The sequence below is a fragment of the Psittacula echo genome (genome assembly GCF_963264785.1).
Source record: "Psittacula echo genome assembly, chromosome: Z".
In the NCBI taxonomy this organism is placed as follows: Eukaryota; Metazoa; Chordata; class Aves; order Psittaciformes; family Psittacidae; genus Psittacula; species Psittacula echo.
The window spans coordinates 37448642-37475709 of NC_137742.1; the positions used below are offsets into that span (position 1 = coordinate 37448642).

The 27068-nt window shown below is 38.6% G+C and overlaps 1 protein-coding gene across 2 annotated transcripts in view; it reads right to left on the minus strand.

Moving 5' to 3' along the window:
• Positions 1 to 27068, minus strand: part of SLC24A2 (solute carrier family 24 member 2) — a gene marked incomplete at its 5' end in the record, with an annotated part of 118110 nt that overhangs the window by 6905 nt on the left and 84137 nt on the right. Inside the window, 4 exons of one of the 2 annotated variants that reach the window (XM_080636704.1) lie at positions 3594 to 3722; positions 14596 to 14684; positions 16053 to 16148; positions 22573 to 22623. In XM_080636704.1, coding sequence (XP_080492830.1) covers positions 3594 to 3722; positions 14596 to 14684; positions 16053 to 16148; positions 22573 to 22623 — 365 coding nt within the window. The remainder of the gene's footprint in view (positions 1 to 3593; positions 3723 to 14595; positions 14685 to 16052; positions 16149 to 22572; positions 22624 to 27068) is intronic. The other variant, XM_080636705.1, reaches the window with a different exon arrangement.

The window sequence follows — 27068 nt, forward strand, 5'->3', positions numbered from 1 at the left end:
GGCCTTTATAGAGGCACTGGGGAAATAAGCTATTAGTTCAGGCAAAATGCCTGTTGTTGTTCAAAACACCTGAACAAAAAGTCAGGTACAAAATTCCCGAAGGCACACCTACTCCTGGTGTACTGCCAGCAACATTATTGATGCTATAGTAAGGATTTTAATATATAGTAGCTTAATGCAAGGAGTTATGATTAAGGCACTAAACACACATTAAAACATGCCAGATATTGAATCAGTTGTGAGTTAGTTGAACTAATGCATAATCTACTCTAAGTGTATAAAAACCTGCATATATGTGCACAAGAACATAAGGCAGCAAGGACTTTGCTATCTTTGTAACTGGAGACCTTGTATATTAAACAATTTTTCTAAAGCTTCTGGGTCTCATGGATGTAAATATAGCTTGGTATAGTACAAGTAAATGCAGTCAAACCATCTCCATTATGTGCAGATAAAACATACTTTAGGAAAGAGACTCTAGGAAGAAAGGAGAACTCATTTTTTCAAAAGTGGACACCCACAGAGGATGTCAAAGGCTCCATATGGTCTCTCTAATCAGTATATAGCACACAAGTGTTCATTTTGTATACACACATGCTAATCTGAACATCCTGATGCAGAATTTCGGTTTCTAACTAAAATTATCACATTTGCAAATCAAGCCCCTGATGACAGGCCTACAAAATCTATTAAAGTATTATTTTAGGTTTAACTTTGGCCTCACAGATTTCATGGAAAGTTGTTTTCTGATGCACATGCTGAGCTGTGTTACTAGGTTTTGGTTTTTTTAGGAAGGGAATAGCAGGGATGGCACCCAGGCTAAGTGAGAATACTTCACAGATAAACACACTAATGAAGTATCCTTGAAAAGTTAGACAGTTTATGCAACCATCTGGTTAATTCTTTGACAGCAATGTTCGAAGTAAGCAGCTTGTCATACTGATACAGCCTGTTACCTCTTCTGTTATTACTACATGTAACCACAAACCGCATTTCTTTTACTTCTATATAAAAAGCTACTCCTTTCAGTGAATGAAATTTGAAAACTCTGTTGCCATTGATGTATCTGGGCTTATATTTTGTGTTATGGCAGGATATTTTAGTTGTAGGATGTCAGCATGCAAGTCTTATTGTGAATAATACTATTGTTAATAATCAAGTGCATCACATAATTGCATGCAGCTTCTTCACTTTACAAAACCATTCCTATTCTCATTTGTATAGTACAGAATACTGGACAAAGCTACATGCCTATTGATGCCAACTTCAGATTTTCAAAATACAAAGTAATGCACATAATCATTTCTTAGCAGTACTTGTTCATTTTGGGCCAAACTATGAAAAAAATTACAGGGATGGGTTTGAATAATAAAACGAGGGCATAGATACAGAAATAAACAATCCTGAAATTCATTAAGTATGCTCTATGTGCTGCCAGACAAGAAGTGTTTACTAGAGTTGACTGAAAACTTGAAGAAAAGAAAGCTTAAAGACTGGAAGGGAAAATGTCAGAAACCTTTATCTAAAACCAAATCAGATGTCTTATTTTAGCTTGATTCTTGCGCTGAATTGCAGTTTTTCAGTGTGTGCTATGGGAATGTTTTTGAGTGTGTGTGAGTAGGGAAAAAGAATTCAGGGTGTTGATTTATAACCTTATACACTGTACATCGCTTCTTGCAGCAGTTTGAAATCTATTTTTTGATACATATAGGAAAAGTGATTAGAAAACTACAAAAGGATTTTTTCAGTTCTTGACTTTTTATCTTTTCCTTTCCATGAGTCTCCCCAGTCTGGTCTCTTTGTATATATTAATATGAATTAAGTGGTAAGAATTGATAACAATAAGTCATTTGTATTAATAATCAGTCTTAAACTACTTCAAGCTGTGTTTGGGACAAAGCTAGCAAGTATTTGCCATCATGGACAGGGGTGGAGCAGTTGATGTCATATACCTGGACTTGTGCAAAGCATTCGACACTGTCCCACATGACATCAATTTGATGGGTGGACCACTTGGTGGATAAAGAACTGGCTGGATGGCTGCACACAAAGAGTTGTGGCCAGTGGCTCAGTGTCCAGCTGGAGACCAGTAACAAGTGGTGTCCCTCAGGGATCGGTGTTGGGACCGGTCTTGTTCAACATCTTTGTCGGTGACATGGACAGTGGGATTGAGTGCACCCTCAGCAAGTTTCCCGATGACACCGAGCTGTGTAGTTCAGTTGACACGCTGGAGGGAAGGGATGCCATCCAGAGGGACCTTGACACGCTTGTGAGGTGGGCTGATGCCAACCTCGTGAAGTTTAACCATGCCAAGTGCAAGGTCCTACACCTGGGTAGGAGCAATCCCAGGCACGGCTACAGGTTGGGAAGAGAAGAGATTCAGAGCAGCCCTGCAGAGAAGGACTTGAGGGTGTTGGTCGATGAGAAAATGAACATGAGGCGGCTTCAGTGTGCACTCGCAGCCCAGAAAGCCAACCGTATCCTGGGCTGCATCCAAAGGAGCATGACCAGCAGGTCGAAGGAGGTGATCCTGCCCCTCTTCTCTGCTCTCGTGAGACCTCACTTGGAGAACTGTGTGCAGTTCTGGTGTCCTCAACATTAGAAGGACATGGAACTGTTGGAACAAGTCCAGAGGAGGGCCACGAGGATGATCAGGGGACTGGAGCACCTCCTGTATGGAAACAGGCTGAGAAAGTTGAGGCTGTTCAGCCTGGAGAAGAGAAGGCTGCGTGGAGACCTCATAGCAGCCTTCCAGGATCTGAAGGGGGCCTACAAGGATGCTGGTGAGGGACTCTTCATCAGGGACGGTAGTGACAGGACAAGGGGTAACGGGTTCAAACTTAAACAGGAGAAGTTTAGATTGGATATAAGGAAGAAGTTCTTTACTGAGAGGGTGGTGAGGCACTGGAATGGGTTGCCCAGGGAGGTTGTGAATGCTCCATCCTTGGCGGTGTTCAAGGCCAGGTTGGACAAGGCCTTGGGTGGTATGGTTAATGTGAGGTGTTCCTGCCCATGGCAGGGGGGTTGGAACTAGATGATCTTAAGATCCTTTCCAACCCTAACTATTCTATGATTCTATGATTTTACACACAGAAGGACTTATGTATCTTGTTCTAGTATAAAGATTAGAAGATAATAAGTAGAAGAGAAAGGTCTAGTAAAACATTAATTTAGAAGAATATTCATTACTTTTGAAACACAGAGAAAATTTAGACAGACTAAAATCTTTCCACTTATACTTTTTAGTGCACTGGAGATGGACAGACTTCATCATCAATGATGTGATATTCAGTAGGGATCTAGAAATGCCGATGTGAAGGCTCTAAAGAAGTTTCAAGAGCTTTCACTTTGTACCATAAAATATTAGTGAATATGAATGGCACCCTTTATAGAGCTATTACTAACCAGTTGCATATAAGCACCCATGTGAAGATTTGAAGACTGATCTTGCGGCCTCTTCTTCAAAGAAGAAACTACCAGAAAAAGTCATTATCTCTAGTTTTACATAAATCCACTACAGTCCATTTCTGGGATTTAGTTAGAGAGCCACTCTGTTGTGCAAAACATACTGACATACAATGACAATTACTTACAGGATTTCTGACATCTGGGAGTGAAACCCACAGTGGAAAAACAATGGGTAATACAAGAAGGTAGGTGAGCTGCTTGCGTGGGGTGTCAGGCCAGGCTAGGCTAAGAGGCTGGTCCTCATCCTCTTCATTCTGTAAGAAAAGCCACAGTGAGTAGAATACTAAAGTGAATGAATGAGGTTAGGGTTTGTTTAAACAGGAGTCCTGAGGACTGTGCTGTTTCAGTGAGAACCCATGGGGTCTGAAAACACTGCATTGCCACCACACCTACCTAATGACATTAACTAGGACACAGTAAAAATATTTTGGCCAGACTATGAGGTATTCCTGCTTCACAGGCTGCCTGAGGACGGCCATTTGCAGCTATGCTGATTGTGATGCTGGTCTCTAGAGATAGAGACCCCCCTGAGCCCCAGCTCCACCACTCCACCAGCTCCACTACTGGGCTGTTCTCTTGGAGAAAAGGCTTTTTTCTCATCTCCATCCTGAGCCTGTCATGTTTAGACCAGCCATAATACAGCAGTCTTTTTAATAACTTGGTGCTAAAACTGCAGGAAAGATGTTCCTCTCCTATTTGTGTAGCTGATTTTCTCATCAGTCTCTAGTCTCCTTTTACGTGTATGCTGTTCACCTGCCACCATTATTTCAGCATAGGTGTACAGGGACCTTCCCTGACAATAGAAAACCTTTCGGCTGCCACGAACTTCTCTTTCCTTAGGCTGCTTCTGGTAACAAAATGGAGCCCTCTCAGACTGCCACAAAAAGAAAACGATCACGATTCAGCCTTTTGGGTGTATGTATTAAATTACTTTTGAACTTTTAAGAGAATTCCATGTGGATCTAACTTACACTACAGAATAAGGCTACAGAAAAATAGCCTAAGTGATTCTTTCATTAGATGCATGTAATGCAAACCCTATTGAGCCTGTGGAAATATTCCTAGAGAGCTCAGTGAAAGCTAAAGTCCAGAAAAGAGTACCTGGTGAAAACTGGTTTTGTTTGAGAACATGAGGTATACATTTAGGAATACTGTCATCTTCTACTTTTACAAAAAGGTAATAATTGATAATTCAGTCGTCCTTGCAGTGTGCAAGTTATTATTCCCACAGATTTATAATATATTATGTTTTTCTTAATTTTTTATTTTTTTTATTATTTTTTATAATATTTATAATAAGTTTCTTGTCAGTTATTGCCTGATCTTAAGATTGTTTACACAAGCCTGATGGCAATGCTATGAGAAGCAGTCATTTGAATCACCACGTCAGTTATTTTTTTCTAAGCAAAGCATTATTGATGAAATGTCACCGCATGTTGGTATTGTTGTGACATTTTCTACTTACTGCTGATTTTGATTGAAGAACTAGCCTTAATTATGCCACTATTATGAACTCCTGAGATGTTCAACTACTCACCTACCTGAACTAATCAGTACTCACAGAAGCAAGCCAAAATCTTAGCTCAGGCCCTTACATCATGACTATATCACTTGATATTGATGGACTGGAAGCAAATCCCTATTTACCTCTCAGCACATAGACAGGCTGCAGCTACTGTAGCAGTTCAGTGTCAATGTCAACAGAAGACAGTATTTTGTTCACCCCTACACCTTCTGAAACTCCCAAATTGCATGCTTGTAAGACAACAGTTAAGTGAACAGATCATAATAGGTATAATCATCAGAAGATCTTAAAATGTACATAGGCAAGATTTGTCACACTCCACACAGTACTTAAGAAGCTCCTGAGCAACTTAAGAAGCTAGCTTTTGCCTTTAGCTTTCAGCACTTTACCAAAGTGGGCAGATGAACTGTATCTCACACCTGCAATCTGGTGAAGCATCACTTCTGGGGGACCAGGCTGGTGCGGGAGTTTGTGGGGCTACCTCCTGAAAACCAAATAAATTCTTTTTACATTCTGGTAGATGCTGTTGGAGTGGGAGAATCAATCTGAGGTGGACGCTCAGCTCTGAAATATGATGACTGAGGTAAAATTTGAGCACAAAAGGACCAGTTGAAGGGTTGCCTCACTTTTTCTGAGTGGCCTGTGTATAATTCAAACAGCAGACTCAGCTGGAATAAAGTTGCACAAATGACTGCTTCATACAGCACTGAGTGAAAAAGTACTTCCTGAATTGCCATCTTTAAGAGACTAGCCACGATTAAAAACAATATTTAATCAAAATAAAAGCTTTACATTAGTTTAATTGTGCAAAATGTATGGAAATTAACACCTAAGATTGTTAATGCAGTACTGTAATAGTTGCTTCAACACTTGGCCTCATTCTGGTCTTGTGTCTCTGTCAAACATCATTGGGCTAGCACAAGCACACAGGCAACATGAGTGGATGTAGCAAAGGACCACAAAGAATTACATACGGAGATTGCCAGATGTTTCCTAAGAAACCTTGATCCATCTGTTTGAGATCTTTTCACCTTCAGGTTGTACTGCCTCATTTGCCTTCCTGAGACAACTATTCTCTAAATGCAAGTCCAAAATTGAGTTCACAGTGCAGTAGGGCAAAACCCTTCTTCTTGCTAGTCTAACTCCAGGATGCATTACAGATGCTACAGTCTGGATCTCTATTTCCTTTTTTTCTGAATTAGAATAAGCATCTGATTTTCAAATGTTGACCTTCCAAAAATGAGTGGAAGTAAGGAAGTTCAACATATTTGTAAATCTAGCTTCCGTGAATTTCAAAGCAATACTGAACTATCCACTGAGGTTGAAGATATGAAAGGGAAATAATTTTGGCAACTATTAGATCACACAAATGTGGGTGTCATGCTCTGGACTAAGCAGCAGTGATATAAAATGACTTAGCACAGATTTAGGGTAGAGATTGTGTTCACTGTCCCTGTTTCCAGCCTATCTGTAATGTAAATACTGAATATGCATTCTCAGAGTTTGTAGAAACTAATACTTTGTCCTGGGTTCAGCTGTAACAGTTGTTTTTCTCCTTCCTAGTAGCTGGTGCAGTGCTGTGTTTTCAGTTTCAGTCTGAGAACTGAATGCTGGCAACACACTGATTTTTTAGTTGTTGCTAAGCAGCCCTTACCCTGATTAAGGACTTTCCAATCTCTCATACTCTGCCAGTGAGGAGAGGCATGGGAAGCCATGAGGAAGCACAGACAGAACACCTGACCCAAACTAGCCAAAGGGGTATTACATACCACAGCACGTCATGCCCACCATATAAACTGGGGGAAGGTACCCAGAAGGCCAGATAGCTGTTGGATTCAGGCTGGGTATCAGTTGGCGGGTGGTGAGCAATTGTATTGTGCATCACTTGTGTTTATTGGTTTTTTTACCTTTTCCCCTTTTAGTTTTATATTCTCCCCCCTTGCTATTTCCCTTATCATTATTATTATTATTGGTGGGAGAAGTAGTGGTTTTGTATTATACCTTAGTTATTAGACTGTTCTTATCTCAACCCGTGGGATTTACATTGTTTTGATTCTCCCTGTCCAGCTTGGAGCAGTGGGGAAGAAGAAGGGGAGCGAGCAAGCAGCTGCGTGGTTCTGAGTTACCAGCTGGGCTTAAACTACATCATACCGAAACTACATTTTTTATTTATTTTCATCTTTATGATGAAAACTCAGTATTTGCAATGTTCAAATGATGCATGGTTCTCTTCTGCAATGCTAAGAAGGCAAGCATAATGATGACATGACATACACATTGGAATCCAGTTGCCTAAACACGCATATGGTGGTGCCATTTTAGATATCTTGTGGTTTATCGCTTGACCTTCACATGCTCCATCAGAAGGGCAGAATATTCTGCTTGTTTATGAAATTTTCCCAAGAAAATTTTTCCAAACAGAGGAAATCATGGTATGTCTCACTTTATATAAACAAAACATATTGTGACATTTAATATATACTTTGTTTACAAACAACAGCTTATAACAAACTCCATCTGTTAAACTCACAATCTAGTCACTGCTTCCAGTAAACATTATTAAATCATTGTTTCCATGGATGCTTATGCTCATCTTAGGAAAAACAGTTGCTTTTCTGGCACAACATCAAGCTGCATTTTTACACTTTTTTCCTTACAGTAGGAAAAAATGGAAAATAAGTACAATGGAACACCTCAAACTTATCTGAAATACTGAATCTTCCACTATTTACCAACTAATCGGTATTGCTACAACAACTATAGCATAGGAATCCTAAATATTATATTCTGAAGATTTTTCTGTTAGCCCAACTAAGCTGAAGAGCTGAGCTACAAATTCTCATGCTTGTATATTTCACGTGCATTTTGACTTCCGATATCATTGGTCAATACAGAATTAGGAAAAGGAGAATATAGAATGAGGAAAGGAAGCTGCAGACAGGAACTACTTGCAGTTCAATCTGCTTATGCTAAAGTATAGATATTGTGCCACCTATAAGTAGGCAATATGTTTTTTTACCCAATAGTACTGCAAAAGACAGCTGAGGGTTATTTTTTCCTTTTCTTGGAAGTGGAAAGGTCTGTACAACCCAACTTCTCACAGTGAGTGAATTTAGAAAAAAATATGATGTCTCCAAATGTTACCTCTCACAGAGGTAAGTAGAAATAGTCAGAATTGAAAATAATTTTCCTCTTTAGAATAGCAAATCTCACATTAATTTATTTCACTAGAAAGGCAGAGAACAGGTAATTGAGCCCTATCATGAACAGCTTCAGGTCTCTGTTTTCTGTTTCTTGTCTGTAACTTGAATTGCCCATTTATGCTCTACCTCTCACTTGAAAAAAAACCAACCCAAATGTAAAAGAGGTGAGATAGTAAGCTCGTACAGTAGAATGCAATTTCTATGGGGTAAGAAAGACAGAAAACATTTTTCCTCATGAATTCTTGAGTAAAACTCAAGTAGGGAATAAGACTAAATCTCTGAGGTTTCAGAATGCATTGCTTATATATGGTTACTCTTCTTAGGACAAACAATTTGTATTAATCCTCTCTGCAACTGTAAACTCACTAGGAGCTACCTTTTGAGTGGAGCCTATGGGAAGGTGCAAGGTAGGTATTTGCTTGAGATTCTCACTGCTTGTGTCCTCCTAGGCTCTTGAACAAATACTTTAAAGCACAGTTCCTGCAGGTTATGTACAGTTTATTATGCCCACGTTAATGCCAGCACTCTTTGGGGAATTTGAAAAGAAATATGCAGAATGTAATAGTCAAAACTGCAGTCAGCCCACCAGGAGAAATAACAGCTATGGTGTGATGGAGATACATTTGAAGAATAAGCCTTTGTCTTCATGCCATTTTTCATTATTCTAGTTTTCAAGTAAGTGAAACTGGTATAGAGCAGAAAAAAATGTGGAATAGGCAACAGAGTATCCTTGGGAAAATAAAGATCAAACTCTTCTGATGGCAGTGCCATTCTCATTAAGTTACAAAATGGCAAACTAGATGCAGTCATTTACATTAGAGTGTGTGGCAACTGAGAAAATGTTTGGGCTCTGGGAAATGTAATTTTTAAGACTGATCAAAGAAATACTAGGGATGCTGGAATATATCATGGCCTTACAACAAAGGCTGCTCTTATCTCCTCTACCCTCTCCCTACAGAATAGGAATATTTAAAATAGTCCAGAATCATAGCCCGAGTCACAGAGTGCAACACTACTCAGATTCACATCATGCTAATTTGATGCAGAGTACTCCAGAGTGGGGTAGACCTGTCCCCACTAGGGGCGCTATCCTGGAACGCAGCACACCATGCTGCCGCTGCAGTTCTTTGGAGAAGAAGGCAAAATGTGCTTTATCACACTGTTGCTCAGGTAAGCAGATTAGATCAAACGAAAACAATAAAGCATTTTAGTCATTTTCCTAAGATGCCGTCTATTTTCATGGAAAAGCTGTCTCTGACATGGTTGGCATGTAAACATTTTCCAGTGGGGTTTCTATGGAAACAGGTAAAAGTGTTTGCATGTGTGTGTGTTTGTGCGTGTATGTGCGTATGTGCATGTGTGTGGGAAGAAAAGGTGTTATCTTCAGATTGGAAACTATTTTTAGGAAAGCCACAGGTTAAAACGACTGTGACCGAGCACACTTAATGAAATGCTTGTTAAGAAGATGGTGGGGGGAAGGGAGACAATTGGACTTCCCAGAAAGGTAATTTCTGTGAAGGGCACCCTATAAAACATTTAATGAGATAGTCAGTGTTCTTTTAGTCTTCTTTCATTTTCTCATACATGCTTGGTACCACTTCATGAAGTTTTATATAACAGAGTTTTCTCCTTTGTGGCAACCTGCTAAAGGTTAAGAGACAGACTGCTCTAAGTAGAACAAAATCCCTGAGGAAGATGCAATATCTAGAAGAAGGGAAGGCAATTTCTGTCTACAAATGAACCAGGAATGTCTTTTAGACTGTATGGTGCGAGGAGGTATTGTTCCCTGCTGTGCTGGCTAGGGCCACAGCCATCTGTCCTCAGCTGAGGATCCTGCTTTTATCAAAGTGTAGTAGATCTGCCTCTGCTTACAGTGGAAGTGAGATTATATGAGTCTTACTGTCTGGTAAAAATGAATGAGTTGCTAGGAACAGTTTCTGGAAAGCCTTTTTGAACTCCTCAAGCAGCATAAGGACAGAGTTTATCTTGCTGCTCAAGGGCTTGGGCTAGTAAGAGGTCAGCTGAGGTTTCGTGGAGAAGAGTGGAGTGAAAAGAATGGAATTAAAGGCCTGGAAAAAAGGGAAAACCAAGACAGTGGGAAGAGACAAAAAAAGAGATTAAAAAAAAAAAAAAAAGGAAAAAGAAAAAAAAGATAAATTAAAGTGAAATTTACCCAGTTCATGACACCATGTGAAAGTCATTAACTGACAGTGTCCTCAACACTGCCTTGTATAGTGTTTCAGCCTTGTGTAATTGAAAAAGAAGGAAAGGAGGGAAGAGTAAGAATATGAAAATAATATAAAGCTGACCAAAAAAACCCCTAAGAAACCAGTAAAGGTATGAGGAAAACTAAATCATGGCACTTGAAGTATTACACTTTTTTAAAAATACAATTATGTTACAAATACATGAAAAGTAATATACAACATAAAACCTATTTTTTACCCTTTTTCCTGCAGTCGTAGCCTGAGACCTTCCTTTTACAAGGGTCCACACCATACTTCCAAAAGAATAGGAGTTTTATAAATAAGATGGGTTTATTGTGCACATTCTCTTTGTAGTAGTGGAACAAACATTTTTAATGTACTTATTTTCAGACAATTTTAACTCCAATACAGAACTTCATACTACTAAAAGGCTTGGGTCTAGGGATTCAGACCCAGGCATCCTAATCTGAATCACTGAAAAATAAGAATCTACAAATAAACTATGCTTCCCTTCCTGAACCCAGGACAATTCTACTCATCAAATGGAAGCAAATTATGTTCTCAGTGTAAAATTGAGAATACTTGTTTGCAAAAAGATACAAATTCAAGAGCATTTGTAGGTCAAGACTGAGCTGTAATGACTTGGTTCTTGTTGCTTGTCCTGGGTTCAGCAGCAGCAGTCATTTTTCTCCTTCTTAGCAGCTGGTGCAGTGCTGTGTTTTTGACTTTCAGCCTGGGAACAGCACTGATAACACCTATGGTTTTAATTGCTGCTCAGTAATGTTTACTCTGACCAAGGACTTTCTGAGTCTCATGCTCTTCCAGGGAGGAGGGGAAGCTGGGAGGAAGCCAAGACAGGACACCTGGCCCAAACTGACCAAAGAGGTATTCCATGTCATGCCCGGTATATAAACTGGGGACAGTTACCCAGAAGAGCTAGGTCACTGCTCGGTCAGGATTGGATATCGGTCAGCGGATGGTGAGTGGTTGTATTCTCTTCCCTTGTTATTTCCCTTATCATTATTATTATTGGTGGTAGCAGCAGTGGCTTGTGTTATACCTTAGTTACTGGACTGTTCTTATCTCAACCCGTGGGAGTTACATTCTTTCGATTCTCCTCCCCATCCCTCTGGGAGCCGGGGGGGAGCAAGGGGGTGGGAGTGAGTGAGTGGCTACGTGGTTCTGAGTTACTGACTGGACTTAAACCACGATATTGCTCAACTTCAATGAGCTAGGTTTTTAAAGAGAAGGAGAGGCTATTGATGAAGACTGGCTGGCATACTATCCTGTACCTTCAGTATTACTCCCCTGAACACAGCTGCTCTTAGAAGTGATACCATTCTCTATGAAGACAGACTATTTCCTAGGGGTATGCAGTGTCTATATGAAGTTTGGAAAAGCTAGACAGAAGACTTGAGAGGGCAATGACCAATTTACCTTCCTCAAAATCTAATCTTACTCAAAGAAAAAGGACATGTAAATGCTGTACGCTTCTGTTGTTGCCTACATTTCTATAAATCACGATTAATCCTATTAGTGTCCAGGAAGCCAGTACACAAAGCAGAAGTAAACTGAATAGCCAAGTGCTAGCTTCAGAGTGATGCCGCAGCCTGGTAAAGTGTATCAAGAAGCTGTGTACAAAAAGCTAGGTCGTATGTTGAGGAAGGGGTCCCTGTACAGCACAGAGTAGGCAGAGAACCTTTCAGCAAATTAGAGTCCTAAGTATCGTAGAGATCTATTTATTTGTTACATGAATGAGTAGACTATTTTTATTAAAACTTTTCAAAACTTCCAATATACATTTTTAAATTTCAAAGGAGATTCCAGCATATCAATAAATGAAACAGACTGAGATAGCAGCAGCTGTCAGGTTATCACTGTAAAAAGTCAAAATTAGAAAGGCTACTGGGGAGGAACCCAGCATGGGACATCTCAAAATGTTATTAGGGAATTGCTGTTTTTTATTGTGAGAGCAGACACCCAAAATCCTTTCTTTCAGATTGATGGAGCTGAATCTGTAGAATCACTCCTCTGTCAGTTACAAACCTCCCTGCTTGCTACATGTTGTCGTTTGGATAAAGACAAATAATGTATACCACCTCTGACACAGCACAGTAGTTTTTCAATACATGCTGAAATGAACATAAAATTTCCAAACCCTTCTTCACTGAAAGCTTAAAGTGTCTAAAGGGAGATGAGAGGAAGACATTGCTGAGTAGTGTACTCCTGCAATAATTTTTCCTCCTTACTGTGCAGTTGCTTGAAATTGAAACCATTGTCTTGAATGATGAGGCTCCTTGATCTTGCAGATTTCTGAACAAGCTTAGAAACTGCTTCATTGCAATGCAAAATGACAGCATATGGACATTGCTGTGACGTGATTGCTTACGATTGCTTTTCCTTCATTGTTTTCAATGAACCATCTCAGTGGAAAAGATCTTACAAAGCAAGACCAGTCTCTTTCTTAAGCTACCAAACTCTATCGAATTTTCATCCATCCCATGTACTGATTTACATACACCCTACTAGGTTACATCAGGCTATGTCATCCCTTATTAACCTTTGATAACAGAAGTCAAAAAGCCACTCTGCTTTGAATTTTTTTTTCCCTTTTTTTGGGGGGGGGTGGGGGTGGTGGAGGGGTTGTTTTGTTTTGGTGGGTTTTTTTTGTTGGTTTTTTTCCTCTTGGAGTTAAAAAATAGTCTAAAGACCTATTTCATTGTAGTGGTAAAGTTGGACTCTCAGAACAGGATGCAAACGGATCTGAAAATTGATCTTTCCCTACCTTAAAATGTTGAGTGTTGAACTGCAGTGCTGAGAGTCTTTATTACTTAGATTTTATTCATCTCATTTACATAAAAGTAATGCTTTCTTGGGCTGACAAGGATCTCTAAGTGGCACGTCACTCTGAACAACTTAGAGTAACAGAAAAGGTGATATAGGGTTCTTACTACACTCTTTTTCCGCCGGGAGAGTCATTAGCATTACTGATCATTCAGGATATAAAACTTACCCATATCTTTTACACCCCCTGATGATCTCTGACTTTGACTAACAATTTTCTTAAGTTATAAATAAGCAAGTATCAACTTGCTATAAACCTGGGATGATTCAAAACAAAACATGGCTATTGCCTTTTTTGCATGATTTTGCTGTATGTAAATGCAACACAGCTCATCCCACTTTTAATAAGGCAAAGCTCATGTTATGGTATAGACCATCGCTCAGCTTTCTCTTGTAGTACATTCTTGTGTCACTATGGCCTCAAGAGAAGGCTAAGTAAAATTATTCAAACAAAATCACTGAAGCTTCTGTGTCAAGGATTATTTTTAGAAGACTTTCTCTCTATGCAGCTTTTGCTGTCTCTGTCTGAAAAAGCAGTGCCCATGTTTAGCAAAATCAATTCACCAGCATTTTCCCATTTGTTTGCCCACCTGGGATGCATGTGGTATTAATAATTTAAAAAAAAATTTAAAAACCTTACAAAAGGGCCTGGCAAGACCAAATTTTGCAGTCAGCAAAATTGGGAGTTGCAATGTGTTTAAGAAAGAAGCTAGCTCAACTGTATAGCTGTTTTAGTAGACATTGTGCAAGACAGACACATTATGAGTTAGTTACTGTCTACCAAATGTGTATGCTAAAATAGATACATTTAAGTGTTTAATTACCTCGTTTGCAGGTTTTAACCATATGCAAGAACAGTCATACAAACACTAGTTTACTGTAGCTCATTCACCTTACTTTCTTACCTGTCTCAAGATAAAGGAAGACAGGCTGGAGAAGAAGTTTGTGTACAGCTCGTCATTTACAACTACTTTTAACTATCTCATGAAGCACAACACGACCCTTTCAAGAGAAAAGGTTGTGTGCAATGGTGATGATAATCAAACAATTTCTATTAGCTATATTTAGGGCTGTGAACATCTTATCTGATAAGAAAAAATACATTTCCTAAAACAATACATTGGAGAGTACCATTTTGCTTTATGCTGAAGGGCAGGAGCACAAGAGAAGAGCTTTTACAGATGGCAAACAGTACATTTGGCTCAGTTGTAAATCAAGATTAAATACATTGTAAACAGTTCATATTAACAGCTTCTTGCTATTAAAATTTATACTTTAGTGACGAGCACAATCAAGCATGCAATGTATTTACCAATATTAAAATAAAAAGAATAAAAAAGACGTTAACCTCTTCTTCAACATTATGTGCGATTCCATTCTGCACTGGTCCTGAATCACTTGGTGGTGTTACTGCAACTTCCACTTTTGCACTTTTGTCTGTGGCATCATCCATAAATAAGAGTGGGAAAAAAACAGAACAAAATATTAAGTAACAAATCTATTAGTGAAACTGCTGTCATATATTGAGTATAAATAAACCATCAAATACTGATGATGGACCAATATTTGCCTTTAAAAGAGACAAAAATTTTGTCTTCTATTTGACCAGTACACATTTTAATAAAATTCTTTTGAGTGGTCAGCTTGCATTTGAAGAAACTATTCTACTAGTACTCATGTCCTAGAAAAATGTACATTCTTTGCAATATTCAGTGCTATGCTAGACTCACTGAAACTAATCCTTCAGGTAAAAGTGACATATAGCATTCTCCCCAGACATTAAAGAAGGCAGCATGTTGCATTTACAGGCGAGAGGGCATATTCAGTAAGATAGAACTTTTATAACACAATAACCCCTGCAATGAGTAATTTCCAAGCTGTACTCATGCTCCTTCTCATGCAAAAATGTGGGAAAAGATTAAATAGATAGTCTAATAATATTCAATAACAGAGGATGATCTTTAAAATAGAATCCTGTAGTCCTTGTGCTAAACTTTTACAGGAATTAAAGGGTTAAAATTGGGCCTTTAGTTTCTGGTTGCAATTCATTCAAATTTACTCTTTGACTATGACAGAAGTCTCTAAACAGGAATTATCTCTGTAAGTATGTACTAGATTTTTGGCAACGGCCAAAAATCCCTCAGACAACATAAAGTTATTGAGAATAGCAATATGAAACGTCTAACTCAATTTCAACATGCTTCATGGTGTGCTTTTGTGTACAGAAGTAAATGCAGCTGTCTAGTTACGTTACTCCTATCCTGAGATTCTTCTAAATTAAAAATCCAAGATCACAGTCACAGTGGACTGCCAGATCGCTTGTAACTATTTCAGTGCATGTGTGCTGTCTCTTAATTCCACGGCCAACATTATGGCTGTCCCATCCAACTGGTTGATTTTGGAAGCAAGTAGTATGAAGGTTGTTTCTTTTGTGACAAGGGTGATACCACATAAAACACATATTCTCCTAGAGCAGCTCAATAATTTTTTTAAATTATCACATGTAAGCTGTGAGTAACTTTTGTCTATTTCTGTAACTTCAATACATATCGAAAATTAGCATTGCTTTTTTCTATCCAGCCCTGCCAGGGGGCTTTAAAAGCCTTAACTGACTTTCTCTTCTTGCACTTAAATCCCATCCCATCCAGAAGTTTTATACTCTTTTGCAAAGGGAATCGGAATATTTTTACTAACATAGTATATACGAAGTAGAAGGAGAAATTAATCCCTAAGGATTTTCAAACAAAATAAAACAGTTAAAAAGGCCCTCAGGAAGAGGTGATAAATCTGTACTGCTGCACTCACCATGATTAGCAGCTCCATTTTGCCTTTCACTGTCTTCCACCTGGCACTTCTTTTTGGCGATCTTATGCAGAATTGAGGCCCTTTCCTTGAACTTTCCTAAAAGAAAGCATTTTCATTATTTAAATGCAGCCATTTTGAGATGCAAAGTTCCTTTGCCACAGCTTAGGCTCCATAAATCAGTGCCAATAATCCATTGCCATCCTTCCTCAAACAGCAAATGTTATTAAAACTACCTGATGTTCTCATATATACTTTTATCTTTTTTTATTTTATGGATTTTTTTTCTTTTCTATTATGAGAATTCAGCAAGAAATTGAATAAGAAATTGAGGGAAAATGCCATTATTTTTCTTCGGAAGCAGTCAGTAAAGTTCCACCTATAAAACCGCCGGCATAGGACTTCAGGCTAAACAGAAGATGAATTTGGCCGCACACAAAGAGTTGTGGTCAATGGCTCAATGTTCAGCTGGAGACCAGTAACAAGTGGTGCTCCTCAGGGATTGGTGTTGGGACCTGTCTTGTTCAACATCTTTGTCAGTGACATGGACAGTGGGATTCAGTGCGCCCTCAGCAAGTTTGCTGATGACCTCATTTGCAGTATTGTGTGCAGTTCTGATGTCCTCAACATAAAAAGGACATGGAACTGTTGGAACAAGTCCAGAGGAGGGCCACGAGGATGATCAGGGGACTGGAGCACCTCCCATATGAAGACAGGCTGAGAAAGTTGGGGCTGTTCAGCCTGGAGAAGAGAAGGCTGCGTGGAGACCTCCTAGCAGCCTTCCAGTATCTGAAGGGGGCCTACAAGGATGCTGGGGAGGGACTATTCATCAGGGACTGTAGTGACAGGACAAGGGGTAATGGGTTCAAACTTAAACAGGGGAAGTTTAGATTGGATATAAGGAAGAAATTCTTTACTGAGAGGGAGGTGAGGCACTGGAATGGGTTGCCCAGAGAAGCAGTGAATGCTCTATCCCTGGCGGTGTTCAAGGCCAGGTTGCACAAAGCCTTGGGTGGCACAGTTTAGTGTGGAGTGTCCCTGCCCATGGCAGGGGGGTTGGAACTAGATGATCTTAAGGTCCTTTCCCACCCTAACTCCTCTATGATTCTATTCTATGAATACAGATTAATCAGGCTGTTATAAACAAACCAAAATAGCTTCAGGTCCCAGTTAGTATCATAACACAGAATTTCAGATGACTGCATACATAGCATGATGGTGACTGTGGTCAGCTGTGTCACTTTGGACTTAACTATGTGCCTGTGATTTCTACAGATACTTCAGAGGGGAAAGAAGAAATCTCCAGAACATAAGATTTCAATGCAGCTTCTCAAAGGTAAATTTTCTTTCCAATCTGACAGGTGCTTTTTGTCTCCTATGAGGTTTACCATGCAGCTCTTCGTCTAGACTGTTTCCACGGCAACTCATTCCATCCTAAGCCAGGCCCCAGGTCCTCTCACTCTTTATTGACCAATAAGTCCAAATGACACATTCAAGCTAGGTCATGTCAAAGATGGCAAATATTAAGTGAAATTAATTTAATCCTTCCTCTACAGTGGTTTATTTTTCCATGTAAGGACTCTTTGGACACCTTATGACAGTTTGTGCAGTGTAGAAAGATGATATATCTGCTTTTCTTTATTTTTACCCTCATTGCTATTGCTCTGTAAGTCTTTTTTAAACATTCAAAAAAGTGTAACTGGTGAATATAGTACAGTAGACTTCTAATTAAGAACGCTATTACCAGTACACTTCTGATTATGGACACTAATTACCACACAGGGCAGTTTTAGTTCTCCATCTTCAGTTAAAAAATCCATTGAAAACTGTTGGTGTTCTGCAGCAAAAACAGCACAGGCTTAAGAACAAAAGATATTTCAAAGGAATCACAAAACTGATTAACAGTAGGAAGTGACAGTGAGAAGTCACAATTAACTCAGCTGGATAACAGTGACTATTTCCAAGCTAAACCAAAAGACACACAAAAATGAGTGATTAGTCAAGAAAGAAACCCTCTCTTCCCTCTCACAAATGGAAGCTTCAACCCCTGCACCAACACTTTTGCATGTGAAGAAACATACACACAGTCCACAGAGACTAGAAGCTATCATTTGCTGGGAAGTGGAATTAATTTGTCAACAGCAAATCACTTGGAAAGTAACAAAAATGCCACAATAATTTGATAAGCAATACTGTCTTTTTACCAGTCCTTATCTTTTCACTAACTTATCACGTTCCAAAAAAATAATTAGCCATTCACAATATATTGCAAAGATTAACTTTTTAGGTACTGGCACCTAGAGTAAAATTGCCTGCAGATTATCTAACCTTAAACCACAATGATAAATAGCAAGCCACCTCTTTATTTCAGTGCACAGGATCTGTGGCAGAGATTTTCGTTAGAAAGGGAAGAGGAAACAAGGAGTTAAAGAAAGAAAAAAAGAGAAAGAAAGGGAATTGCTTGGGATATCAGATAAGAGAAAGAAAAACCAGAGGAAAAGATGCAAATCATATTTCCAAATATTTAAGTTGAAATGCTAAGGATCAAGTCTATTTCTAGCTTCTATTGAAACACTATGGGCACTTAGGAAGTCCTTATCCAGAAACATGTGTAGATACTAGAAGATGTCAGCATAATTTTCATAGAACATGTACGTCAGTTTAACAAAGGATTGCTTTAGGTTTCAGACTCCAGCTCAGCTACGTATGCTTGAGAATTTGGCTTGTGATGTCCCAAATACACAAATGTATTTTTTGCAAGCAATGCAAATGATGTAACTGAGACATTTTCTGAACGCTGAACCATCCATGTTTCTACCATGTCTCCAGGATAGTGTAGAACCTTGTAACTTAAGTTTCAGCAAAAGAAGTTAATTAATATGATGCAGAATTGTGTAAGGATATTCTAAATTTTTGTTTGAAATTGACTGAAATGCTTTAATATTTTTTAATAGAAAAAGCTTAAGCCATTATTGAATTGCAAAGAAACAGTCTCCACAGAGATGCACACTGTTTTAGATTAGCTTAATTGAAGTTGTTTTCAATTTTTTTCATATTTCCAAAAGCCTTCTCCCCATCCTTTGGAAGAATTTCTTACCTTGACTTTTAACATTGTAAGTTGTTCATTCCAGAGACTGTTCCACATTTATAAGTCACTGTCATGGAAATTAACTTCAACATTTGAAATAGAGCTGTGTTTTGGTTTATTTGTACTTCTCAGTACATACATGGTTCAGCTTATATTATTTTACGCCATGGCCTTCCATTTGATTCACTCAGTGTAGGTAAAACACAGTGTCAGGAAATGATCAAAAGACATAATGTTGACTATGAAAAGCATGAAACTGAGGAAAGCAGTAGTTCTAGCCTGCATGAAGACAGTGAGATGTAAGAAATCAGCAGAGCTATGCCTCCTCCCCCCCTTTTCCTGACGTTTTTCTCCTCCAAAACAAACTGAAACTTGTTCAGCAAAGGTGAAGCACAGAGCCACAGGAAAAAGGACCAGCTCCGGATATTTCTAAGTAATTCAAATTTACAGAACCTCCCAAATCTCTCAACTTAGATCTTCTCTCAAGCGTTTTTTCTCATCTTTAGATAGGATTACTAAAATAATCCATAGGAATTTTATGTTGCTGTTCTTATTTCTAGGAGAAAGTAGGAGCTTATGTTTCTTTTTTAACAGTCCTATGTTGTACTATGGGTTTGACTAGCTAAGAGTAATTTTCACACCATCTGGTACCATAAGAGTTTAGGTGAAGGAAAATTCTTGATTCCATGGACCCAAAATAGGATAGGCTGTTGTACAAAATTCTTAATGAATCTAGATTCACTGAACTCAGGTGGATTTTGCAGTTCATTTTAGTTTACAAAGAATATGGTAGAAGGAACAGGAGATCAAGGCCAGGTGACCAGCAAAGAAGGTAGCTTAAAACCTAATTAGTTTTATTTGAATATATGCAAACAAATTAGTATTGTATAACATAGATATGCCTTGATCTGCATGAGTATCTCCAGCTGGCACCAGCTGGCAGAGATTCTCCTCCTGATCAACGATATATTTAAAACCAATCCTTTGACTACAATCTAAATTGTAGACTACAGATTCCCTGGGTCAAGAAAGCCTTTGATTTGACTGGAAAATAGTTTATCTTCAGAAATTCACTAATTTAAAAAAAAAAAATCATTACTCTACCATTTGTCTAGTTTTCAGTAGCAAGCACATATTACTACATCTATGCAGCTATCACCAAGTTTTCATGAGTTTGAACATGTCAAATCTGTACCTTTTGAGCAATCTGAACTGTACCTACCACTCCTGCTTGTGGCCAGTTGTGGAACACAACTAGTGGGTCACAACTGATCAATTTCCGAAATCCACCTCATGTCATTTCTCCTTCAACTTTAAAATCCCACAGAAGCATCAAATGAAAATGTATGTAATTTTGTCACCTTAGAGGCTGTAGGTGGGGGTGATCTGATAGCACAAATTACTGGGAGGGTCTTTTCCCACCCGGTAGGGTATATTTTCTTTCCCAGTTTGACCTGATTAATCTGCAGCTTATTTAGTCACTTTCAGACCAAATAAGAGCAAATTCAACAATAGATACCAGCTTCTAAGACATGGAGCACAATGGCACTCTGGCTGTTAGGTTAAGTGTTGGGACCTAACTTTTACTTCTTGTCTCTGTTCTGAGGCTGCAACAAAAATAGATGTGCCTGTGCTTCTCCACCGGAGTGCTACCTACCTTCACTCAGGGTTTGAGGACATTCAGGTAAGGATGTACTACATTAGAAAAAAATCCACATATTTGTAACTGGGTTTACATGTTCTTGTGACTAACTTTCCATACAAAAAGTATAAAAAGGCCAGTCAAAAGAAAGAAGAGAAAGAGGGAAAGAGATAATGCAAATAAGCATGATGCATAGTGAGAGTGATTATATTTCCGAAGATCCAAACAGCAAGTTCAAAACATAGCACACTTTGATTGAAATACTTCTGGGATGTATCATACTTGTACGGGTATTTTCCCACAAATAGCTACATTTAACTGACAATGGAGTATTTACAAACATCAGAAGGCTACTAACACAGTGACTATTTTATAAATAATAGATTTAATACTTTAGCATAAAAATAAAACCCTTAACATACCAAACTCTGGTTACAATGAGAATTGATCTTCACATCTTGTTTGCAATGAAGACCGAGACAAAACATACTGCAAAAGCTTTAGCTCTGGTAGCTGTGCCTAATTGGCCTGGGCTAATGACTTATTTCAGGTGCTTGAGATGAGTATTTAAACAACAGAGATGCCACCTCAGATGGTGGATCTGGGCAAAGGAGGATGGATGGTCCAATGAGCTCATGCCTGCTACAGAAGTAAACAGTATCTTCCAATATCAGGCACAAAGGTGCAAAGAACCATCTCATACAGCCATCCCCAGAATATTACAGTTATATTTGAGTATCAACACCAGATGCAGACAATGGGAGATAGTCAGAAGTTACCACTTTTTTTGTTATGCCCTGGAGAAATGATCACAAGTAAGTCATATAATAAAGGTTTTCTTAAAACCTTTTCAACTTCGAGAATAATCTAAACTAGTAAATAACTGTGGTTTTAAAAACAGAGAATTAAGTTATTTGCCTTATATCCCCAACATTAAAAATAAGTAGGAATAGCAGCTAACTTTTCTACAGGCCTCAAGCTTACCTCCATCCTCTGACACTAAACTGAACATCCGTAAAACCATCTGTCTGGCATTATAATCAGAGAGCTGGACAAGAGGCTTTGATCCTACAAACAATCAGGTCTTGGTCCAGAAAAACTTCCAAATTATAGAAATGCTGACTGCACTAGGACTGAAAGCATGTGTTGGAAATTCTGTACAGAATTAACTGCTTTTAGAATTAGTGTAATAAACTGCAGTGCTTTTGACTCAGCAGAAAAAATTCCTGAGATTTCACTGAGCCTTGATTCAGGCTCTTAATTACTTCCTTCTTGATTGCTAGAATCAGGGTTTTAAAGTGTATAATTTTTGCATGGCAATTAAGCATACAATTAATATCCCAGGAACAATCATGTCTATTTTTTAAAGTTTGTTCATTACTTTTGAATAAAACATTAAACTGAAGTCCCTAAATAATTGTTCTCAAACTGAATGATTTGAACTTTCATAAGTTAATTCATCTTTTTGAATGCACTGGAAAACAGAGCATAAAATAAGCATCTACAATTGATGTTATATTATGCTGTGTAATTTGTAAGTTTGACTTTGCATGTATGTTTCTTAATAAATGCATTTAATTGTATTTCCTTATCTGAAATAGCAAAACTGAAATGCTGAAAACAAAAACCTGAAAAAAGAGCCATAACTGATTGCACCATCAATGAAGACATGCAAAAAGGAGTTTTTAAAAAATGGAAAAACTGAAAATAGGACTATGAAAAATGAAGAAAAGAAATCAATACATAGAAGGGGCTTAAAAAGCTCATACAAACAATTCTAAAATATTTCTTACCTTCTTCAGTCATTGTGTCATAATATTTAAGGTTTCCATATGATCCAAGCTCTACAACATCACAGTAAAAGACACAAAGATAAGGAACCAGCAGACATTCAAGAAATGTACACGTTTTTGCATGTGCTTCATAAACTCAAACAGTGATTATGCAAAAAATTCTGCAGCGCAGTGAAAGACAGATTACAGAAATGGCAGTGCCTTCCCCTCCTGAAATTTCACAAGTCACTGGCTTTAGATAAGTAACTTGCTAAAGTGATATACAGAAGCACTGAAATCTAAAATTTAGCCTTCCAATTTGTTGCCTCATGTAGGAAATAAAATAAATATTGGCAGTACCTAATCAGCATGAAATTTGGAAACTAAGTTCTTTAAACATTCCCCAGGTCAAGCACTCAAATATTTATGCATCCAAATTGAATAAAAAAATCTCAAAACATATAACTTAAGGAACTGTTCATAATGCTTCCACAAACCAGTGCTGATGTTGACTTGCTTTAAAGGGTTTTTTTAACATAACAACTTTCGTCACTTGTGAAATCAGAAAAAAAGTATTTATTGCATTGGGTGGCATGAAACCTAAATTAAATAATTAAATAGATCTGATGATATTGCATTACTCTATTCTAGCAAGGCAGAGAAAAGAATGGAATGCAGAGATCTCCAGATCTTTAAAGCTACTATTATTTTTCTGTGTGTTATAATCTTGATTGAAATTACTTTTTTCTTTAGATGTTGCTATATGTATAAATATATATATATATATATAAAATACAGTAATTAATGTAGGTCTACAAAACAGGAAAAATTAAAATTGAGCTCAAGAAAGAATTTGTAAATTTGTGGATGATTTCACTTATCATTTTATGTAAAGCCTTACAACTGAGCTTCTGAGCATCTAACCTTCAAGAGGCATAAACATTAAAAACCAGATACTTAACAGTTCCAGAAGTGCTGTTTTCCTTGGAAATATTCTCTCTTCATGCTTTTGAATCAGATAAAGCACTTAAATGTACAAATGCTGTCCAATTACTTTGTTTTTAGCCTATACATCTCATGATCTTTCAATATTTTCACACACAGGTGAATTTCAATAGAAGTCTGGCTATTAGTTTTTAAGGGCAAAATGCTGTGATGATATGCAAATCCGACACTTTGAAAGATTCTTTGTTTTTTAACCTATTTGCAGACACCTGAATCTGCCAAATGAACATTTCTTACATCATTTGCAGAGACACAGAACACTTTATGACGTGTAACTAAAAAAAATACAGGATATTATCACTGTTACATTTTAAAAATAATTATGACTGGAATCTAATTTTTTTTTCACACACATACTTTATCAAAGCCAGTTACAAATACTGATGTACTCTTGCTCATACAATGTAGTGTCTTACTTGCATGTAATTATGCCCAATGGAATATGACATTACGCTAAGTCTCTCTTAAAGCAAAGGAAGCTGTCATTTAAAGACATATTTTAATATATTGCTTTATAATGATGTAGAACGCATATGCTCTTTTGTAAAAATGTTCTTAGGGTTGCAAAATAATCTTTGCAGCTGTTTTTACGTAAGAGAAGCTATGTCCTACCATCTTGACATTTTTCCTAAGGATTTGAATTGCTTACCTGGGAAGAGTTCCCAGTAACTTCTGTATGGTTTTCCCTGCATATAAGCATTTGGGACCACATGTGCTGTTTAATTAGGGCTCAGTATCTGATGACTCTACAGCCAGCACCTTTGCTTCGACTTATTCTTACTGATATTTGCCTTGATGTGTCTGGGGTCCACTTTCCTAGAACTGGGGTGATTCATCCGCTGGAGGATGAGGCAGGGGTAGAAAATATATTCCAAAAGGAGTGCAAGAGTAATCAGGGAAATGAAAGTACATGCAGGAGACAACACTGCCAGGTACAAGCTATATAAATCATGGAGTAAGGATGGGGGCACAGAAGGACAAAGTTGAGAAGAAGTTTCTACCATAGCAACAAACTTAAGAATTAACAGAATGATTATGAGCATGAGGCCTCTGATTTAATAGATGAAGCAGAAGAGGTTTCAGAGGCAGCCAACAACAATCATGAATTATGCTGTATCTCCATAGCAAATAAAAGCAGCAGCAGAAAGGCAGGGCACTTGATATAATGGCAAACCGATTTAGATCTGTTTGCTTCCCATCTGAAGTGAGAGATACAAGAAAAACAGGGAAGAAAAAAGGACACACTGAACTTCTGCAGAGATGGAAGAGAAAAGAAATAAAGAGATGCATGAGAGTGTATGACGCTGATGATAATCATATTCTGGGCACTTCAGCAATTCAACATGCCAAGGATTAAACTAGGTTAATTCTTGCAGTTAGCAAAATTATTTCCAGGAAAACTCTAATCTTGCTGGTGATTGCATTCCTCAAAGCCTTTATAGTCCTATACCCAGAGCAGAACATTTTATACAATCACCAGCCCACTGACTGCAATGCAAAATGATGATGCCAGAAAACATCAGCTGCACATATTCATATGAATTATTTTGTGGATTTCAAGATCACTTGGGTCAGCGTTGCTCAGCAACATGAAAGGACTGCTTTTATACAGTCTGACTTCAATGTATTTTACTGGCTTCTGCTGTAAAATCTGACCTTTGACATTTATTATTTAAATAATAAGATTCTGTTCAATACGACTAAGTAAGCTGAAGCTGAATTGAAGTACATTTCAAAAAAAATATAGCCTTGGAAAAAGTTCTCAGCTTTAAAAAAAATCTGATTCTAAATGGAATTGGAAATCTGAAATACTGTGATAAAGGGTACTTGAAAAAACACCCCCAAATCTAACACTACTAAAATCTGACAATTCCAGTTTCATGAACATGCTATGTGTTCCCAGACTGACAGCCAGGATCTTCATCCCTGCTGGTCACATGAAACAAAAAGCATGAAGGATGCGGCTTAACAGCTGATCCTCAACAGTGACAGTCATTGAATTTATTTTTTCTGTTCTGCATATTTTTACACCAGAAAAGAACAGAGGGTTCCTGATAATCCTGTCTGACATTCCTGAATGATTACAACATTTGCCTTATTACCTACTCTTCTCTCCTGTGTATGTAGGTACCACACCATGTCAAAGTAAACAAGAATAATGTTAGTCAAAAGTGCTACATTACTTTTAATTTCAAATCACACAACTACATTTGAAACATGGTTTTGCCAGCATCAAGTCTTGTCTGACCAACCTAGTGGCCTTCTTTGATGAAGTGACTACATCAGTGGACAAAGGAAGAGCTACAGCTGTCATCTATCTGACCTCTGTAATGCCTTTAGCATTGTCTCCAACAACACCCTTCTCTCTAAATTGGAGACATGAATTTGACAGATGGACTGTTTGGTTAGATGGTCACATTCAGAGATTTAGTGGTCAGTGGGTCAATGTCTGGATGGAGATCAGTGACAAGTGGTCACTGTCCCCCAGGGGTCCATAATGGGACCAGTACTGTTTAATATCATCATAAATGACAAGACACTGAGACACAGTCTGTCATCAGCAAGTTTGCAGATGACATGAAGCTGAGTGGTGCTGTTGACATGCCCAAGAGATGGATGCTATCCAGAGGGACCTAGACAAGCTCAAGAACTGGGCCCATGGGAACTGCATAAGGTTCACCAAGGCCAAGTGCAAGGTCCTGCACCTGGGTAAGGGGTAACCTGTCAATATAGGCTGGGGGATGAAGGGATTGAGAGCAGTACTGCACAGAGGGACTTGGGGTACTTGTGGATGAGAAATTGAACATGAGCCAGCAGTGTGTGTTCGCATCCCAGAAAGCCAACTGTACCTTGAGCTGCACGGAAAGAAGTGTGACCAGCAGGGCAGGGAGGTGATTCTGCCCACCTGCTCTGCTCAGGCAAGACTCTCCAAGGAGTACAGTGTCCAGCTCTGGACTCCTCAGTACAGGAAAGACCTGCTGGAGAGGGTCCCTAGGAGGGCCACAGAAATGATCAGGGGGATGGAACACCTCTGTCGTGGTTTAAGCCCCGGCTGTAAATTAGAACCACGCAGTCTACTTCCCCCCCACCCCCCAGAGGGATGGGGAGGAGAATTGAAAGAATGTAACTCCCACGGGTTGAGATAAAAACAGTCCAGTAACTAAAGTATAACACAAATCACTACTGCTGCCACCAATAATAATAATGATAAGAGAAATAACAAGGGAAGAGAATACGATACCACCCGCCGGAAATGAGCCCGACAGAGAAAAAGGGACGTGCCCTTCCGGGTAGCTCCCAGTTACATCCCCCGGCATGACGTGCTGTGGTATGGAATACCTCTTTGGCTAGTTTGGGTCAGGTGTCCTGTCCCTGCTTCCTCCCGGCCTCTCCTCCTCCCTGGCAGAGCATGAGACTCACAAAGTCCTTGGTCAGTCTAAACATCGGTGTTATCAGCTTTGTTCCCAGGCCGAAAGTCAAAAACACAGTGCTGCAACAGCTACTAAGAAGGA